This window comes from Barbus barbus (assembly GCF_936440315.1).
Source record: "Barbus barbus genome assembly, chromosome: 21".
Classification (NCBI taxonomy): domain Eukaryota; kingdom Metazoa; phylum Chordata; class Actinopteri; order Cypriniformes; family Cyprinidae; genus Barbus; species Barbus barbus.
This window is the reverse complement of record NC_136749.1, coordinates 29,650,113-29,671,653: the sequence shown is the minus strand read 5'-3', so window position 1 is coordinate 29,671,653 and position 21,541 is coordinate 29,650,113. Positions and strand designations below refer to the sequence as shown.

The 21,541-nt window shown below is 33.0% G+C and overlaps 3 protein-coding genes across 11 annotated transcripts in view; 1 reads left to right on the top strand and 2 right to left on the bottom strand.

Moving 5' to 3' along the window:
• Window positions 1–903: 903 nt before the first annotated feature.
• Window positions 904–4,936, bottom strand: LOC306887688 (uncharacterized protein). 6 transcript variants are annotated; one of them, XM_079445642.1, is made up of 10 exons: window positions 4,753–4,864; window positions 3,819–3,854; window positions 3,391–3,567; window positions 1,978–2,079; window positions 1,797–1,853; window positions 1,612–1,707; window positions 1,495–1,521; window positions 1,283–1,405; window positions 1,151–1,188; window positions 904–1,056 (listed from the first exon to the last, which is right to left on the bottom strand). In XM_079445642.1, exons 3-9 carry the CDS (start codon window positions 3,547–3,549, stop codon window positions 1,159–1,161), a joined length of 594 nt encoding a protein of 197 aa, XP_079301768.1. In that variant the 5' UTR covers window positions 3,550–3,567; window positions 3,819–3,854; window positions 4,753–4,864; the 3' UTR covers window positions 904–1,056; window positions 1,151–1,158. The 6 variants fall into 6 exon arrangements, with proteins under 6 accessions (XP_079301768.1, XP_079301765.1, XP_079301767.1 ...); XM_079445639.1 differs by having other exon boundaries at window positions 906–1,188; window positions 4,753–4,863; XM_079445641.1 differs by having other exon boundaries at window positions 906–1,188; window positions 3,391–3,563; window positions 4,753–4,859.
• LOC306887689 (uncharacterized protein) lies at window positions 4,913–10,485 on the top strand. Its single transcript, XM_079445644.1, has 6 exons — window positions 4,913–4,985; window positions 5,838–6,008; window positions 7,256–7,375; window positions 7,574–7,630; window positions 7,718–7,819; window positions 9,634–10,485. The coding sequence occupies exons 2-6, from the start codon at window positions 5,841–5,843 to the stop codon at window positions 9,730–9,732; spliced, it is 546 nt and encodes a 181-aa protein (XP_079301770.1). The 5' UTR covers window positions 4,913–4,985; window positions 5,838–5,840; the 3' UTR covers window positions 9,733–10,485.
• Window positions 10,249–21,541, bottom strand: part of LOC306887686 (pleckstrin homology domain-containing family G member 4B-like) — a 62,948-nt gene continuing 51,655 nt past the window's right edge. For 2 of the 4 annotated variants that reach the window (XM_079445635.1, XM_079445633.1), the window contains 7 exons: window positions 21,043–21,213; window positions 20,786–20,963; window positions 19,554–19,667; window positions 17,038–17,277; window positions 14,427–14,599; window positions 13,174–13,224; window positions 10,249–10,841 (listed from right to left, as the gene is read on the bottom strand). In XM_079445635.1, coding sequence (XP_079301761.1) covers window positions 13,192–13,224; window positions 14,427–14,599; window positions 17,038–17,277; window positions 19,554–19,667; window positions 20,786–20,963; window positions 21,043–21,213 — 909 coding nt within the window. In that variant the 3' untranslated portion in view covers window positions 10,249–10,841; window positions 13,174–13,191. The remainder of the gene's footprint in view (window positions 10,842–13,173; window positions 13,225–14,426; window positions 14,600–17,037; window positions 17,278–19,553; window positions 19,668–20,785; window positions 20,964–21,042; window positions 21,214–21,541) is intronic. The other 2 variants (XM_079445636.1, XM_079445634.1) reach the window with 1 other exon arrangement.

Genomic DNA, 21,541 nt, shown 5'->3' with positions numbered 1-21,541 from the left:
GGTTGTGGCAATATCTCCAATTTCAAACCAACTATCCTTTTCTCAAATGTTTTGTTTGTAAGTGTTTCTTTATGATAAATATTTTGATATTTATATCTAATGCAATGGCATCCGTGCATTAAGCATGACTGAAATGTCCAAATACATTTTGAGGGCTTTGTAGCTGTTTAATTTGTAGCTTAAATTCTGCAACCCACTAGACATACATGTAAAGTATTGTGTGCCATCAGAATCTGAAGAGGTTATTTACAAAAACAGATAACTCTGTTCATGTTCATAAATCATGTTTTTTGTGTTACTTAGCTTTATTTTTTTGTTATTATTAATCAAAACAACCCAACTGCAGTTTGATTGATATTAATTGGAATGCAGGATAAAAACAAACAAAAAGAACATGATTTATAAATGATCTGTTTTTGCACATGAACTGTTCATCCGCTGTGGTTGGTTTTTGTATTTTAACACCTCCTGAACGTCCCACGTCTGCATGGTCAACAGCAGCTGCGGTTTTTACTGAAGAACTCACAAACACGAGTCACACCAGCAAATGTGTTTCACAGCAAGATGTTATAATGGTCCTTCTTGTACCCCTCAGTATGATGTTAAACTTATCACTAAACCAACAAAAATAATAAATCGTTAATTTGCAATTAAAACTAAATGGTCACATTTATTATGTATATATATATATATATATATATATATATAAATACACATACAGTATACATTTGGATTGTATTTACATGCATGTGTGTGTGTGTGTGTATATATATATATATATATATTAATACTTAAAACATTTATATTATATAAGTAATATAAAAATTAATAGATTTAATACAATATATATAAACACAATACAGTTTGACTGATTGATATCCATTATTGCACAAACAAATGATGATGAGAGGTAAACAGTACTCAGTACTTTAATAGTAAGCAAATGCATAGAAAACTTGTTGCACATTTACATTTATGCATTTGGCAAACATGTTTATACAGCAATTTACAGTGCATTCATGATCTATTCACACCCTGGGAATCGAACCCATGACCCTGAAAAAGGCATTAAACAAGCATTTATATACACATTCAGTTCAGATGTTATAAAAGTTTAGTTCACAAATGGGTCATTTTTTCTCGATCTCACCCGTCTGATCAAACCTCTTGCTTGATGGTGATCAAGGGCTGCGTTGAAACAAAGACAAATACAAGAGATTTGAGTGCGTTTGAACATTGTTCAGCATGTTTTATTGTTTTCAAACTGAATGTTAAATTATACCAGAGTGTTGAAGTGAGATCGGCACACGGCTTTACTCTCCCAGTAGATCAGAATCAGAGCCAGAATCAGCTCAAACCCACACAACACACCAATCACCACCTTCAGCCCCACAAACATGTTTCTCTGGAGAAAAACAAGTCAATCAATGACAATATCCACAATGACAACAGCAGTTCAGAAGTGTGTCCAAATGCCTGTTTGCTGTAACGTACCCTTGTATGGTCAAATGGGTCGTTATACTGTAAAATCAAATAAATGAATGAGATGTATGGATATTGCTGCAACTCTGGCTTCAATAAGTTATGAAGTTATGAACAATCACAAATTACCAAACCCGGATGTCCTTCATTTATTAACGGACAGAGAACTATAGCTGTGATAGACCAGAAAAGGCTGATGATGTTGAATATGAAAGACAGTTTCACCTTTCAGAACAAGAACAAGAAGATAAATCATTAAATTCAGTTTTAGTCATGATTAAAAAAAAGATTATGAACAATATTTGGTCACTCACCACAGGCATGAATGGAGAATTTCCAGCTGCAAATGTCAGAATGCCACTTGCAATGAACTAAAAATAAATAGTTAAAACAGGTTTAGTATCATCTTGAATGTCCAGAGACTGTCTGAGAGATGTGTGTGTTTACACTGATGCCAGCTGAAGAGAAATGCAGACAGGATCTCTATGTTCTCACCAGGGCACTAGGTAGGGTGTACATTAGATGGGACGGACCGTATTCAAGAGTAATGAGGCTGCCGATGCAGATCACAAACACTCCGATGCTGAGCTGAGCCCCCTGAAGCCACAAATAACAGCCACATAAATAATAACAACACAGTCTGAGATCACGATAAGTTTACATGATAAATTGTTCCATAAGGCAAACATATATATATTTAAAAATATTTCAAACTATTAAAAAAATTACCAATTATATTTTATGTAAATATATATAAATATAATTTATATATTTAAATATAAATATAATTTATGTAAATATGTTTTACTAATATATTTTTGATCATTTGTATATTTAAAAAAAATATATTTAAAGAATATAAAAAAAAAAAATATATATATATATATATATATATATATATTAAAGCATGCATATGCCCTCCATATATTTCAATTCAAGAAAATGCATTCATTCAGTCACATTTGAAGAAAAAAGTAATACATTATGAAATATATTTTGGGTATATGAAGGTTGAAACTAAATATATTTTATTGAGCTTCTCATGACATATATTTAGCATATTTTTAAAATAAATTTTGGGCAAGAAAAAATTGAGGTAAAACAAAAATATTTCAGATTCTGCATTATTTCTATGTTACTAATGAAATAAATGAACGTCATTGATCATGTGACTCTGTACAGACACTCAGATTTCCCATTGAAACTCAAGATGATTATTAGATCATCTCAAATCAGAAAAAAAGGTACAAAGCAGTCAGTAGGGTGGTAAAGCATACACCTTTGTACCTTATTTACCCCTAAATATTACATATTAGTACCTTAACGATACATATGAATTATTTTAAAAGTATTTTAGAAGTATATTGATACTACTTGTTATTAGCTTATGAAAGGTTAGCACTAGTGTACCAGTGTTTTCTACCTTTTAGTCTGAGAGTATAGAACAGAATCATCAGGTTTAGTTCATGCAGCGCCAGAAAAACAGACTCACACTAAATACTGAGAGCTTCTCATGTTTTTAAATTCAATTTTTTACTCCAGTCATTCTAATAATAATGTGTAATGTGAAAAAAAAAATTCTTCAACTGAAACCGAAAGAAGCCTTTTCACTCCTGCTCTCCGACCTTTGGCCCTCATTGAGTTTATATAACAGAGTCGGTAGTATGCATATATTTGTAGTCATTTAAAATGATAACTTAGAAATGCTCATGTAATAGAATCAGGGTCAACCAGCATTCAGGCCAAAAATACCACTGAAACTGACTAGCGCCCCAGATAAAAATCTCCTGTTCTGAATTCCTGTTGATTTGCTCTGACATCTGATATGTTTCCATATAAACTTTTCTGTGTGCAGATATTAAACTGAAACTAAACTCTAAAAACACATGAATAATATTATGCACACACCCCGAGTTCCTTTGGCCGTCCTTTAAGAAAGACCTTGTAAGCGTCTTTGAAGACGCAGGTGAATTTCTCGGGCATCAGCTGGCCTTCTCTCATATTCCTGAGGCTTCCCAGAGGAATGCTGATGACCATACAGTCATCCGGCTTAAACGTGTAGCGCATCTCTCCTCCAGACGCTGTCTGTCAAAACAACACACATCTGAGAACGCTCTCTCAACGTTATGAACAAACCTTCTTCCAGTAACATTGACAGAATGTTCATTCCAAGTGATCTGGTCTTTAATAACATCCTCAACATTAGCACAAAAATGCTATTTATACATTATTCATTATTTTTTTTCTTCAATTTTTGATTTGTATACCGTACTCATCCAGCGTTTTTTTTAAAATGTTACTTAAACGCTGCTACATTTTAAAAAGTTATTACTTACTACTTATTTTCCTACTAGTTGTTCACAAAATGCGGTCTGTAATTGAAAAAGAAGAGAAAAGTCAAAGTTATGAACAAACATGCTTCCAGTAATTTTAGGCTATTTACATTTAGGCTATACATCATTCAACAAACGTTTTTTCTTCAATGTTTTTATTTGTACCTTATTTTAAATGCTAGGCCTACTTAAATGTTGATTTTTTTTTTTTTTACTATTTACTACTAATGAGATGTTGTCTGTAACTTAAAATGAAGAAATTTGAGAACTTAAGTCAAAATTATAAACACACATTCATTCCAAGTTATCCGGCCTTTTCTCAAAATGTTAGCACAAAAATGTTATTTGTGTATCATATACATTTTAAAACATTCTATTTCTCTAATTAATTTACCAATATTCTGCAAATGTTTAAGGAGTAAATGAAAAAACATCATTAAAGAGGTTAAAATGTTATAAATGAGTCCGAGCAGATGAGTGTGCATTGGTGGTGTTAGTTTGGGTTAAAATAACCCTCCGTCAGTTGCTTCCTTCTTGAAACCCTCAACTTTTAACACTGTACCAATCGACTCCACACACCATTTTAGTCATAAATGTACAAATATATTGGAATTTTATTCAACAAAGTATGAAATGTGAGTCAACCCCCCCCCAGTACCACCCACACTTTACAGACCGCTCAGAGAGAGAGTGTTTTATCTGTGTATACAGGAAGTCTGCATGGGGTAAATCCAGCAATTTATAATGCAGTAAATAAACAGAGATTTATTTCTCTGAAAGATCTAATAACACACACACACACACACACACACAGATCCTGAGATCTTGATAGCAAACCAGCAGCCAAATTTGATCAATCTCTGAATCTCACTCTGTTCATCTATAAGCGTACGGTTCTGTTGTTTTAATCGAGTCTTTTAGTGTTCAAATGTCTTACCGGCTGAAGAGTGAACTGAAGTCCAGATGAAGAGCTTCTGCAGGGTTGTTTGTTCAGAGAGCAGAAGTTTCTTTGACAAGTGCTGCTTCATCACTTCTCACATCACAGTTCCTACTTTTTTTTTTTTTTTTTTTGACCAACCACACGAACGTGGCTTTTTGGGTATCAAAAAAAACACTGAAGTGACACCATGATCTTCTCTCCACTATAACACGGAAGACAGACTCAACTCGGTAAGACACTCAGTAACTTTGCATTTATCTCTATTTTTATAGAAACTGTATAGAATATATTCAGAAGATGTAGAATTATGATTGAACATTAAAGCCTGAAATGTGTATGAAAATATGATAAAATGGTTGGTGATTCAAAGGAAGAACATTGTAAGATTCCTAAACGAGATGCATGTATTTTAATGAGGGATTCGTGCATATTTACAACTTATATTCAATTCATATTGTGTTTTATATGCTTTTGCCCAACATTTCATTTCTTGGTTACATTTATGAAATATCCATCAAAAAGCAAAACCAACTGTATTTTCTATTTTGTGAAATCTCTTTGGCACTGTAAACAAAATCAGTTGCAGATTCATTTAAGTTGAATCAAATTGGCAGAACAAATCATTGCAACTTAAATTATATTAGACTGACTTCTTATTAAATTGAAATTTTATTAGTTAAAGGAATGGAAAAACATATGTTGACCTATTTCTTGGAATACAATAAATTACAATACAGTGAAATGTACAACAGAAAACACATGCAAATGCAGGGTTTTTTTGGTAAAAATATCTGAATTGTAAAAAAAAAAAAAAAAAAATCAGTTGCAACATTTTAAATGTTTCTTTTTTTTGCAACGTGCAACTTTTCAAATCTTTAAGTTGAATCAATAGGCTGTACAAGTCACTCCAAGTTAAATTATATGTGAAAATCTGTGTCTTACAAGTGAAAATCTAGTGTCTTGAATCTTGAAACTTAAAAAATGAAGCTGAAATTGGTTATTTTGATAAGTTAAAGTAATGGATATGTTGCCCTCAGTAGACACTGTTGAAATATTCATCTGTTTCTCGTGTTTTTTGTCAGAATATGGCCAAGGCAGACATTGAGATGGACATTCAGAGACACGAGGACTCAGCAGGAGGAAGATGTGATGATGAAGGGCCGCTCATCAAGTACTACCGCGCCAGTGAGGTCCTGCCGGGCCCCGTGCCGGCGCTGCAGAGGCTCCTCAGGAAGGGCCCAGCCACCTGCGCCGTGAGACCCTCACACATTCACTGACGTTATATGAGCTCGACTATAATAACCAATCAACATTTGGCAAAGCAATGGTTGCTAGGGTGTTCGAGGTGGTTGCTAGGGCATCGCTATGTGCTTTTGTTTAATTAAAAGTGTTTTATTTTAGGTGCACAAAGTGAGAACAGGTTGAAAGCTGATGTTAGATTTAGCATTACAGTCAGAAATATTTGGTGAGAAATAATATAAAAGTACCCAGTTTGTACACTAGTGACCTGAAATTGTTGCCTTAAAGAGCTTAATTTAACTGATAAAAGTTAGGTTTGTTGGTTTAAATTAATGCATTTAGGTTGATTCAGCGTTATTAATGTTTTTGACTTGAATAAAACCAGTTGACTTAGATGTTACCGTTTTTAGGGCATAATATACTGTATTTTTCTTAGCTGTACTTTGAATTCTGCTGTCCATTGTGTTGTGGCTTAGGGTTAACGGAAATGTCCATAAAATTACCAGTACTATTTTTTTCTTCTTGGTTTACAGTGTACATTAATTATCATTAAATAATAAAAAAATGCATTAATAATCAAATATAAATAATATTTTTTGTATCGCATTACAGTGATAATTTTCAGGGAAAATATGCTTTAAAAAGAAAATACATTGTATAAATTTGTTAAATTATATATATATATATATTTTAATGCAATATATATATTGCATAAAGAAAATTTGCTTAAAAGCCAAAGTCAAAGTTTTTAAGGACCATTAAGATTCCTTGCATTATTTTCATAATTAAGCATATAAACATTACTGTAATTCAATGGAGGTTTTTATTTGAAAAAAAAGCATAAATTAAATACAGTACAAAAAAATTCTAGCAAGATGTATAAACAAACCTAAAAGCATATACTTTAAACTTATAAATACACTTTTATAATGTATTATTAAAATAAATAAAGTATCTTTATTGCATTATGTTCTTTAAAATGTCCTGTAAATAATGTCACAATGCAAAAAATCATAATCCATAAAAGTAAGCTTTATGCAAAATATAATTTCCTTATCCTTTCATTTGATTTTGGAAGATAATATGACCAACACATGTTCTTCAGAGTGTTCGCCAAACCAATCATGTAGAATTTTTACTGTAAAAGTAAAAATTTAAATTACCGTTAAAGTAAAATGTATTGCTGTATGTATTCAAAGCTGGCAACGAAAAATGATGTGTCAATGAAATCTTTGTAAATGTGTTTTATGTTCCCCTGTAGGCCGTTCAGTCGTCCAGCGGGATCCTGAGTTTTGGGATCGGGGTCGTATTTGCAGCTTCCTTCGAAATCAGTATTAATTTCCTGACTTTATTCAGAGTTCCCATCATTACTGGAATCATGGTGAGCTTCATTGCTTCTGCTATAAATGCTTGACGATATATTTCACTGTGCAGTTCACGCAGGAATATGTTCATTATATTACATTTTAGATTTTGAGATTATAGACATTTCACAAACGCTACAGAAAATAATGGATATATTGATTAATAACGGGGATGATTTGATGCGAGTCTGAAGGGGTTTCTGTTGGTCTTCCAGTTTGTCTTTGCTGGAATCTTGTCCAATCTTCTGTACAAACACCCCGAGCTTCTACAGGTAAGTGTGTGTGTGTCTGAATAATTCTGTATTGAAATACATTCAGTTTCTGGAAAGTACGAGCGGTCGTGTTTGTTCTTGTTCCAGACTTGTTTCATCGCTAACATCGGGTGTCTGGTCGTGTCTGGGATCGGAACCATTCTCCTGATTGTTGATCTTCCTCCAAGTAAACACACCATCCAGATGAAGGTAGAATAAATAATCAAGAATTCCTGTAATTATGAACATATGTCCTTCACATTTACATCCAGTTTTATTAAATGCATAAAACATGTTTGCAAATGTGATCGTAATAGATACATGTGTTTTAAATACAGACTGTGTGAGTCTCAGAAAAAAGGGGAGGAAAAATGTATATATAATAAAATATAATGTAAAGAATTTTATGATGAATTACATTCTAAATAATTTGTTACTATATATGTATATATTAGTTCTGTCAAACGATTAATCACATCCCAAATAAAAGTTTGTTTACATTATATATGTATATTTATTATGTATATATACTACAAACACATGCATGAATATATTTAAGCAAAATGTTATGTTTATATATAATATAAGAATATTAATATATAACTGTATAAACGTAAATATTTTTTAAAATATACTGTGTGTATTTATATATACATAATAAATATACACAGTACACATGCATATATAATGTAAACAAAAACTTATTTGGATGCGACTGACAGCACTAATATATATCTATAAAAATGTTGTAACAAATTATGATAATATATTTAATTATAAATATTTTATTTCATAATGTATAAATATTCTATTTAATAAATAAAATGTATTATAAATTAATTTATCAAATAGAAAGAATATCTAGCGTATTTTAAGGACTGTTAATATTCTTAGCATTGTGACATTAGTTTATGACCATTAAACATTAAAATGACTGAAATAAGCATTATTATTGAAATAAGCATAAATTAAAGGCAATTTAACAAATTCTATTAAAAGGCATAAATAAACCTAAAATATACTTTAAAATTACTTTGAATAATGTATTAAAATGTAAGTATTATATCTTCATTGCATTACAGTGAGAATGAGAGAAATGCCATGAAAAGCTTATACTGTAATGTCACAATACAGAAAAAATGGTAATGATCTTAAAAATAGGCTTTTATGCTGAAAATAATGTTTGTTTGTTTTGATTATGAGGTATAATATGACAGGAAGATGATCTTTATGGGCTTTGTGAAATTGATCCTAGGATTAAAATGAAATTATTGAGTCAAGTTGGCAAACAGGGAGACTTTTGGTCTGATGTAAAGAGTGTGTGTGTGTGTGTGTCGGTGTCTGTGTGTGTGTGTGTGTCTGTGTGTGTGTGTGTATGTGTGTGTCTGTGTGTGTGTGTGTGTGTGTCTGTGTCTGTGTGTGTGTCTGTGTCTGTCGGTGTCTTGTCTGTGTGTGTCTGTGTCTGTGTCTGTGTGTGTCTGTGTGTGTGTCTGTGTGTGTGTCTGTCTGTGTGTCTGTCTGTGTGTCTGTGTGTGTGTCTGTGTGTGTCTGTGTCTGTCGGTGTCTGTCTGTGTCTGTCTGTGTGTGTGTGTGTGTGTGTGTGTGTGTCTGTGTGTGTGTGTCTGTGTCTGTCGGTGTCTTGTCTGTGTGTGTCTGTGTCTGTCTGTGTGTGTGTCTGTGTGTGTCTGTCTGTGTGTCTGTCTGTGTGTCTGTCTGTGTGTCGGTGTGTGTCTGTGTCTGTCGGTGTCTGTCTGTGTGTGTGTGTGTCTGTCTGTGTGTCTGTCTGTGTGTCTGTCTGTGTGTCTGTCTGTGTGTCTGTCTGTGTGTCTGTCTGTCTGTGTGTCTGTCTGTGTGTCTGTGTCTGTCGGTGTCTGTCTGTGTGTGTGTGTGTGTGTGTGTGTCTGTCGGTGTCTGTGTCTGTGTCGGTGTCTGTGTGTGTCTGTGTGTGTGTCGGTGTCTGTGTCTGTGTCTGTGTGTCTGTCTGTGTGTGTGTGTCTGTGTGTGTGTGTGTGTGTGTGTTGCAGATGGAGGTTCTGGTGCTGTGTGTGACTCTGATGGACATGATCATCGCGGCGGTGCTCATATACTGGTTTCACAGAGAGAAGCGCGATCATAAGCAGTGACGGTGTGATCTAACATCAGGATGAACGTGTTTGCAGTCCTCAGCTCAGAGCTTCTCACAGACAACAAGAAAAGAGTTAAAGAACTAAAGCAAGCAGAAGTATCTTCAGTTTCCTCACAATCTGCTCACAATCTGCCATGACCATAACCGGACTTAACAGAGCAACATGACCACATGCTAAACGCGGCTCATTTGGCTTGTTAGCAAATGAATATAGCTTTATTATTATTTGTATGAAGTAGTAAAGCGGTGATGCTGTTTGCAGCTTTATGTGTTTGTTGTGTTTTATTACTCATAAAGCTGGATATTTTCTCTGTACATATTTTCACATTTATGCACTGAATTAATGAAATTCAAAATGAGTTATTTCTGTACGTTTCTTATGAATTTTTATTTTCAAAGTAAAAAGATGGACTCACATCTGGGTTTAGTAATAAGTCACACAAATAATTATAATAAAATATTACTATTTGATTTTAAAAATATAGTTGAAAAAAGATAAATTAATATATATATACACACACAACATTTGTCTTATCTTTATTTCTTTATGAAATGAATGAACCAAAACAGTGATTTACAATGCTGACAGATTTATTATTGTGTTTTATTAGCTGAAAAGCTGGATATTATTCCTCTGTACATATTTTCACATTTATATACTGAATTAATGTAATTCAAAAGGGCTTATTTCTGTTTGTTACTTGTGGACTTGAGTTGGGAACCATTTTAGTAAATTACAAAATTCAATTTCATTTTACTGTCGTTTTATATTTATTTTCGTAGTAAAAAGTCGGACTCAATCCTTAATGCAATCCTGTCTGGATTTTATTAGTAGTGCCAGAACTCAAATCATTCAACTATTTGTACAATCAGAAAAACTGAAGAGGTGAAGAATCTGCCGTCTCAGAATGAAAGGAGTAAAAATAAACAGCTGAATTAATGTAGATCCGTGATCTCAGTCCTGTACCGTACCAGCACTGCAGACAGAATCCATTCATCAGCACGGCTCTGGACGATTATCAGTCTATCAAATGATGAAATGTCTCCGTGTGTCCGAACACGTCCAGCATTCACAATCCAAACGCTGCTGTCTCGAAGGATTCACAGCTGCAATGGAAAACAAGAGAAGTGTTACACACTGATGTGCAAGTCACCGATGATAGTTTGATGTTTATTAAGAGCCGTTTACACTGACAGCGATCATGTGCATATACATATATACACACACACACACACAACGGGGCTAAAGGCCCACCTTAAGAAAAAATTTGCTATTCACATAAAATTGCTAAATATATATATAATTTACACAGATTGAATGAGCCGGGCGGTTCCCTGCAAAGATGCGTTCACACAAGAAGTCAGTGCCAGCTGACTGTGAGAGCAACTTTTGACAATACATCAGTTTTGTCAGACTTGGCGATACAGTTAGAAACGGTCACTGAGCAGAAACTACAGCTGCACAATATTGTAAAAAAAAAAAAAAAAAAAAAAAAAAACGCATTGTGATATGCAAAAAAAAAAACAGGATTTTTTTTTGTGCGATATCAAAATATAGTTTTTTCTGCAGTTTTGCGAAATGAAAAATAGGGGATTTTTTTTTTTTAAATTGCGAATTTTAGTTTTTTGTAATAGTGACGATATGAAAAATACATGACTTTTTTTGCAATATTTGATACCTGAACAACCAAATCTTGTTCATTTACATTTATGCATTTAGCAACTTTCAAAAGAGTAACGAAAGCAATCTGTCAAAGAGCCAATAATCTTAGATTTATTAGACAACTAGATTTGCCCACATGCATGCATTGTATTATTTTTATTAAATACTTTTAATAAAATAGTTTTTCATTTAAAAAAATATTAGCATTATTGCAATAGGTTTTTTGATTTGTTGAAGATTATTTAATAATAATTACAAAGAGATTTGATTTTCTTTTAACACTTTAAAATAAAAAAAAATAAAATAAAACTTTTGGTATTTTTTTAAACTCTTTGCATCTTTTCATTTTATTTTGTTTAATATTTGTATTTTATAATAATCATAATAAAAATATATAATTTATAGTCAAACAAAACTCTTCAAAATAAAAAAAGTAATACAAGTTATTTTTATAGATTATGCAGATGCACTTACAAACAAATTAGCCTCACTCATTCTAGAATTATTAATTCTTTCCAAATATAGCTATTTCAATCATCTGGTCAGAATTCTTGTATTGTTTTCATATTGCAAATATTGCAGAGAAAAAAAAAAATCCTGTATTTTTCCATAGCATCAATATTACAGAAAAACTAAAATGTGCACTTCAAACACTGCAGAAAAACATTTCCTGTATTTTTCATCTCATCAATATTACAGAAAAATGAAAATTCACAATTCAAATTTTTAAATATATTTTTTAATATCACAAATATTGCAAACAAAAAAAAACAAAAATCCCTGTATTTTCTCATGTTGTCAATATTACAGAAAAACTAGAGTTCACAATTAAAATAAAATTCATATTACAAATACTTAAATATAATATTTGCTGTATTTTCTCTTTTCATCAATACAAAAACACAAAAATTCGCAATAAATTTTTTTTTTTCATAATGCAAATGTTGCTTCATATCACAAATATTGCAAAAAACAGTCATGTATTTCTCATATCGTCACTATTACAAAAAAAACAAAAATTTGTAATTTGAAAAAAAAACGTGATTTTTCATTTTGCAAAACCGCAGAAAGAAAATTATATTTTGATATCGCCAATATCGCACAAAAAAAGTCTGACAAAACTGATGTATTGTCAAAAGTTGCTCTCACATAGTCAGCTGTCACTGAAAAGAATGACTTCCTGTTGCTTCGATGCTGAGAGTCGCTGTCAGTGTGAACGCATCTTTGCAGGGAACCGCCCGGCTCATTCAATCTGTGTAAATGATGCTTGCATGATTTCACAGCATCTGTGTATCAGCATTTCAACTCATTTTTTTCTCATAAAGCCTTCTTGCTTAAGATGCACAAAACCTCTTGACACAAATAAGACTCGACACACAGGATCTTCAACATGCATTGTAGTGCATGTGCATCGCACGGTTATTTTCAACATAAAGTGCATGCATCGCACATGTGACACATGACAATGATGTCAACTCGTTCCTCAGTGAGAGACAGTAATCAAAACAGCTATGATATTGCATCTTAAGCAACAGACATTTTTATTGACAATCTAAAACATCTTAAAAGTGCTTTACTAAAAACATGAAGTGCATGTAAATGCATGTAAAAAGTGAATGCGTTTCAGCACGTTCAGACTCACTGAGGATGACGTTACTGTCACATTAAGCAAAATAACCAGAAGCACCAGGAGGACCCTTGAAGCCCAACACACACATGCAGCTCGACACAAAGGGATTCTCTGACAGCGTTATCAGGAAGCACACGGTTACTTACTGATCTGAAGCGTTTGATTCAGACCAGGCCTAACAGACCTGAAGTCTTGCTCTGATAAAACAAACACGTCAGACGAAACTAATGTTAGACAAACTACAAGAGAAGGAAACGCTACCCTTACATGTCTAAAATAGTGATGCTTGCCACCAGTACACTTAAAATACATTTAGGCCTTAATTTAAGATTGATGTATTTGAATGACACATAACATTTCCATGCAACTGGATTACACCGTTTTAACACATTTCAGTGTGATGCATATGTCAGTCATGCAGAAATTAAACAGGTCAGATTTCTGAAAAATAAATAAATTCATAAATACAAATTAAAATAAAAATCATGGTATAGTTTATCATTAACTCTTGTATTTGATTTAGTTTACATTATTTGTTTATAAAATAAACAACATAATATAATAAAATGAAATGAAAGAATTAAAAAAATGATTGAAGAGAAATAAAGAAAATAAGGCAATACAAAAATAAAATAAATTGTTTCATTAATTTCCCTATTATTTATTTACCTATCATTCACTCGTTTATTTTTCATCTGCAGGTTTGGTCCTCCATATAAACCTGTTCATTGTCAAAACAATTACATTTATTAAATTAAAAAGTATGTACATTGTTCAAATATGTCTAGCTGTTGAACAAGTGATATTCGATTAGTTAAAATGTTTCAGATTTAAACAAATTGTATTTATTGATGATAAATGCATAAACTTGGCTACTGTGCAATTAAAACATATTGAGTTTATTATTACTATTACTTTATTAGATTAATTGACCAGTTTCATTTCTGTAAAACTGACAAATATGCACCAGATTAAGTTTATTAGGTAAAGATCATGTTCCATGAAAATATTTTGTAAATTTCTTACCGTAAATATATCAAAACTAAATTTTTGATTAGTAATATGCATTGCTAAGAACTTTAAAAGGTGATTTTCTCAATATTTAGATTTTTTTTGCACCCTCAGATTCCAGATTTTCAAAATATTGTTCTATCCTAACAAACCATGCATCAATGGAAATATTATTTATTCAGCTTTCAGATGATGCATAAATCTCAATTTAAAAAAAATTGACCTCTATGACTGGTTTTGTGGTCCAGGGTCACACATTTGTTAAAACTGTGTGATCCAAATGAATTCAAAATTTTACATGCAAATTAAAATACATAAATCTTCAATTAAGGCCTAATGTTTTTTTGATGTAAAGGATGTTTTCCATCATTTTAGTAATCGCTCTCACCGCTGTGATGAACTTGCTGCTCTGACTCTGCAGCTCCTGCTCTTTGTGGTAGAGGATGGAGGACGTGACTTTGGGTGGAGACGGGGACGGTGTGGACAGATACGAGCCTCCGTCACAGGTGTAGCTCTCCATCACTAACTCAGGATGATGCTGGACGCTCACGCCGTCACTCACTGCAGACGCACAACACAACACTTACATCCACAACAGCTCACTGCCCTTCTCAGCAATTCACAATTATACTAACATTCATTATTTCATTTATTCATAATAAAAAACACTTTTAATCAGCAAGGATGCATTAAATGGATCAAAAGTGCCAGTAAAGACATTTATAATGTTACAAAAGATTTCCATTTCAAATAAATGCTGTTCTATTAAACTTTCTACTGAATCCTGAAGAACAAAAATATTCGTCAGCACAACTTTTTTTTAACATTGATAATCAGAAAGGTTTCTTGAGCAGAAAATTAGCATATTAGAATGATTTCTGAAGGATCATGTGACCCTTTTAAAATAGTTTAGTGCAGCACAGTTTTCTATAGCTTTGATCAAATATATGCAGCCTTGTTGGTATAAAATACCATGTGATAGCTAATGAAACATCACAGCAAGTACAACTAATGATAGAACGATCTCAAATATTGTGTTGTTTTCAGATGGAACAGGAAGAGGAACTGGACAATCTTGTCTAAAACTATATCAGATCCTTTAGTCATTATTAGTGTCACACAGACTATCTTGGTCTCGGTTTGCCGGTGAAACCGCAGGTGTTTAGCCCCTCTGCTCAGTTTCCATCGGGCTACAGTCAACAAAACAAACAGCAGCAGTGACAGGGGCCCATTTCCTGTTTCACACTTCCTGTCTAAGCAGCTGCTGTTCATGTACACCTTCTGCCCACCACAGACTCTATTATCAGATGACATCCCATAGATCTTAATGACTTTAGACTAAATGTGAAGAACCACAGCCATTTATGCAGAGTGAAATTTTCCAGAGTGGGTGTATGTGTGTCATATATAGATTTTACCCTAATTAATGTCAATATATTCAAATAGTTTGATATAGTTTGGCCTTTTGTTAATTGTATAATAAATAAAAAGAAAACAAATAGAATACAAAAAGAATAGAGAAGCTAGTGTTAGTTTGTTATTTTTTTGTAAAGAAAACAAGCAGTTAGTAAATGAATAGAGTGCAAGTCTAAAAGTTGCAAGTTTTTATTTTTTATATATACATTTAAGAATAGAATTATAACAGAGAGGGCTAGAGTTAGAGGGTCAAATAAAGATGGAAGATTTTAATCGATTCTTGAAGATGGTTAAGGACCAGAAGGGAACAGCTAATGTAAAAGTTCATGAAAGTGATTTTGTGCCTCTTTAATTAAATAATTTGTTTATTATATATATCATATTTGTGTGTGTGTGTTTCTAATGTTGTTGAAAGAAGTCTCTTCTGCTCACCAGGGCTGCATTTGATTAAAAACACAGTAAAAATTGTGATGTTATTATAATTTATAATAACTGTTCTCTATATAAATGTGTTAATGTAATGTATTTCTGTGATCAAAGCTGTATTTTCAGCATCATTGCTCCAGCCTTCAGTGTCACATGATCTTCAGAAATCATAATATACTGATTTGCTGCTCAATTATTAATGGTCCTATTATCAGGTCCATATTATACTATTATCATGCTTTTACATTGCATTGTGAAGTATATGTACCTTTAGAAGAAAAATGTCAATCAAAAAAAAGATCGCAGATTGCGCTACACACAAAGTTGTCGTCAACGCTTCCCCGCAATTTTAATGAATAAAATAGCCTAGATTCTAGGTCGCTAACATTATATTTCCCAGCAACGAGGTGATAAAATTGTTGTTTTTGAAACTTATTGTTTGTGTGTAGAGGTAGAGGGGTAGAGGTAGAGAGGTAGAGGTAGAGAGAGAGAGAGAGAGAGAGAGAGAGAGAGAGACGCAGACAGCAGGTAGACACAACTGTCCTCTCTCTCTCGGTCAATAATTAATTGAAATACATTCTATAATAAATTCATTCAAATAAATGTGGTCTTACCACACCATTTCATCTCTGTGTCTGATGTAAAGCAGGCAGAATGCTAGCACTAACGAGTAATTTTTACCCATTCGATCAAATATTGCGCTGCAAAGAGCAATACAAGTTTTAATTTGTCTATAACTTGGCATATGACCATGGAATAAGTGGGATAATCAATGGCTAGCAGTCCATTAAAGGATTTAATGCGCTTCGCGTCGGGCAGTTCTTTGCCTCCACGTCGTGCATTAAAATCCTTTAAAAAAAAAAGTCGTGACGTATTGTCAAGTATGGTGACCCATACTCGAAATTGGTGCTCTGCGTTTAACCCATCCAAGTGCACACACACAGCAGTGAGTAGTGAACAAATGCACACACACACACACACACACATACCGTGAACACACACCCGGAGCAGTGGGCAGCCATGCTGCGGCGGCTTTAATGCACAGCTAGCCGTTGATTATCCCTTACATATAAAATATCTGTTATGTGAATATCTGTTCAACTGTAATTGATTGCTGTGATCAAAGCATCATTCCTCCAGTCTTCAGTGTCACTCACTCGTGGAGGGCTGGAGGGTGGAGTCGTGCTCCAGCTCGTCCTCCTCGATGCAGTCGTAGGGCCAGTGGCTCAGGGACGGGTGAGACGGGTGGAGGTGCAGGTTCAGAGAGCTCAGCAGAGAGGATGAGGACTGGCTGCTGGATGAAGACGAGCTGCTGTTGGAGATGGTGGAGTGCGGTCTCTTAAACGGCGTGGAGTGATCAAACGAGGACACCGCTATGGACGCCCGCATCCGCGACTCTGCAGAGACCAAAGACGCACAAAATCACACTCCATGTGCAGCGCGGAGTAGTTATATTACACAAGATTGTTTTTTTTACATTAATATAAAATTGAGATTTGTACATCATGGTATGGTTTGTTATGTTAGGACAATATTTGGCTGAGATACAACTATTTGAATACCTGGAATCTGAGACATACATAGCTACATATACACACACATCTTTATTTGATCCTGTAACTCTAGCACGCTCTATTCTAATTCTATTCTTTTAAAAAAACTTGCCCCTTTTAGACTTGCACTCTATTCATTTACTAAAAAAAAAACTAAAAATAGTTTCTCTATTCTTTGTGTTCTATTTGTTTTCTTTTTATTTACTATACAATTAACAAAAAGCAAAAAAGGCCTCTAACACTAGCTTGCTCTATTCTGTTTTCTTTTTATTTATATAATAAAAATAAATAAAACCTTGCTAGTGTACTGTGTTAAGCTAACTGAGTCTTGTTAAAGCATATCATTGCTCTTTTGTTGATTTTGATTGCTTCCATTGTCCTCATTTGTAAGTTGCTTTTGATAAAAGTGTCTGCTAAATGACTAAATGCAAATGTAATACACACGATCATATTGGATATAATAAAGTATATCATTCAATATAAGTTAAATAGATTAAAAATCATGAGACAAATATTGTACTTCATCTAAAAAATTTATAATCATTTATATCTATGCATTTAATATATAACATAATATACATTTAATAAACAAATAATGTAATGCTATAATACATAAAATAATTTATATTCTCATGTTCCATATTTTTTTATTTATGTTTAGATTGTAATGGGAATTTGTAAATTAATGACCAGTTATTTAACTATAGATTTTGCCTTAAATAATGGCAATATAAATACTATTTCTATTAACATTGATACTGTGTTATTTGTGTATTTCACAGCCGTCTCGTCGCAGGACAGTTTCCACATTAAACATGAACAGATGATCTGATGTTTAAGAATGTGTTCTTTGCTGTTGAACTGAATGAATGTAACAAACGAAGAGCGTGTTTGTGTTTTGATGTGTGTGACTGCTCTCTGTCAGTTTACACATTCATCACGCATTTGATGCTTTGTCAAAAGCCTCTGATGTGTAACGTCTCTCTCACACATACGCCGTCTGAGAGCTCGCTGCTTCACATGAGACACGTCTGCAGCACGCGACTTACCACAAATACAGCTAGTCCTTCATTATTAGACTTCAAATCCAAAGTTAGCAAACACAACCCGCAAGCGGAGTATAACTGACTCAGTGAAGTGAATAAACACACGCTAACGGTCAGAATAATGTGTTCTCCTGATCACACACACCTCTGAAGATCAAACGCTCATTCTAACAGTATTCCTTCATACAGGACCAGAAATATCAATGTGTGGATAAAGGCTGAGATTAATACATATCAGACTGTGAGGATTATATAGGGTTAATAAAGAATTATTGATAAATAGATTTAAATATATTTCTTATACATATTACACAATAAAAATTATATATATAACGATATAAATAACAATTAATATTTTTTAGATGACTTTTTTTAAGAACAATATTTTTCTTTTGAGTTTCGTATGAGTTAATCTATTTATCTTTTTATCTATTAATCATACTGAATATAAAATATTTTCATTTTATTTGTATGCATATATATATATACATATACAGTCATTTTTGTTTTTTCTATTTGCATTTAGTTTTAGATATTTTAGCATTTTAATTGAAGTTTTTTTATTTTATAATGATATAAATTATTGTAAATATTCTTTTTCTGTATTACATATATTTCATAATTACTTGTTTTTTAAAAATATATACAAATACACTGTGTGTGTATATATATAACTATTGGTATTTTTAATACAGCACATGCAATATTTGTCTTATTATATTTTCATAAATAATTAACTTATTTTTATATATTATACATATCTATTTGAATTTTTAAGGAAGAGCAATACTTTTCTTCAGAGTTTCCATATATATTTCGATAATCATAGTGGATATAAAAATCATATATCATATAAAACAGCATATAACATGATATAAATAGTTCTAAATAATTTTCTACATTATAAATGGTAATTAATTTTAAGGAAGAAACGCACACGCACGTGTTATTTTCTTTAAAGGGGGAAGTGCATCATTTCTATGTCACTACATCATGTGTTTGACAGACTGCCAGAGAAACTATAACAAGGCTGAAGATGATGATGTTAATGTCTTGCTGCTGCAGACATCTTACCTGACCCTTTCATGTAGTCGACAGCTCGATCGCTGATGGCAGAGTCACTGGGTTTAATGTCCACGAACGGCTTGTTTCCAATTCCCATCGAAACCATCTCCTGCATCCGCAGCTCTGATCACACACACACACACACACACACACACACAACACAAGCTAGAGTGAATAATGCAACAGGCTTTTTTAGTACAGCGTTTATTCCAAATGCTTTTCTTTGAGCAGGTTTATAAATATACTGCAAATTATTCAAAGCTCCTAATAACAGCACAGAGACAAAAACGGCCCACAATGCATTCTGTCAGCGAGACCGCAGCGCTGAAGTGACAGTTCTGCTGTTGAACGGTTTATGCATCTGTCTGTTTTGACTGGTTAGTGAGGAATCTGTGAACTATAGACAGCAGAGTTTCCTGCAGCACTGCAGCTTGATTAAACAATGAAATTCACAAACAAACAGAACCAGCATAGTCTGATCTTATGAGCCACATTCTTTCAGATTCTCAAACTAATGAACTTTATGATATGTTAGATATTATATGTATTCCTGTGGCTCATTGTGTTAGTTCCAGGGAACACATATACATATTGAAAAGATTTATAGCCTGAATGCACTATAAGTCACATCCAAAGCTAAATGTATATGAATTTCTATATTATATATTATTTTTTTTAATGAAGAAATAACTTATTATAGTGGCTAACAAATTATTTTAAAAAATCTGATTTATGGAGATGGAGTGATAAAAAGAATATATTAGAAATATATATTAATGTTGATCTCATCAAATGGAGAGCTCATTTATTCAGCTTTCGGATCTAAATAAACATGTTTTTGAAATTGAGATTCATACATCTTCTGAAATGAATAAATGATCTTTCCATTGATGTATGGTTTGTTATGATCGGACAATATTTGTCTGATACACAACTATTTGAAAATCTGGAATCTGAGGGTGCAAAAAAAATCTAAATATTGAGAAAATCTCCTTTAAAGTTGTTCAAATGAAGTTCTTAGCAATGCATATTACTAATCAAAAATTATGTTTTGATATATTCATGGTAAGAAATTTACTAAATATCTTGGCATGAAAGAAAAATGTATAATTTTGATCCATACAATGTATTGTTGGCTATTGCTACATATATACCTGTGCTACTGATGACTGCTTTTGTGCTGCAGGGACACATATAAACAAATTTGTATTTATTTTCTGTATTGGCTGCTGCTGTCTGACCTCTGTTTCGTAAGGCTTGTCTCCACAGGATCTTGCCGATGACGGAGGTCCAGACGTTCTTCACATCTCCAGAAGCGGCCTGCAGGATGAAGGTGTCCTGTGATTTCCTCCGGCGAAACCAGATCTCGAAGCGCAGGCCGCTGTCTCCCACGTTCTCCGTCATCCCGATCTCAGCCGTCTGAGAGGAGAGCAAACACTCCTTCATTCACAAAACTCACAGCAGAAACTGCATCTGACGCCAGACTCGTATTCTGTACCTTGAAGGACTGTTTGTAGATGTAGATGTCGTATCCTCCTTCAATCTTCTTGGTCTTGCTGAAGAGGATGAGATCCTCGAAAAGGAAAACGTGGCGCAGGTATTTTTTGCGTCCGCACCAAACGATGAACTCGTCCTGACAGCGAAGCTGACCCTGCTCCTTCAGATTGACCTGAGAAAAACAACACACAGTATATATGTCTCCATCAAATCATGTCAACACAGAATCAAACTGCTAATATAAGCCAATTCAAATTCTGTCTAATTTGTGAAATACGGTAAAAATGGTTTTACAGTAAGAATCGTCAATGATAGAACAAGTGAAAGATTTAATGAAATTAATAATTTATTAAATAACCATATTAAATAGCCATTTATTTTAGTCACTTTAAACATTTAGGTACATAAAATATTCAAATAAAATAATACTAATAATCTAATTATTTGTTTTATTAAATGGCTACTAAATGGCCACAAATAAACAATTATTTATTTGAATA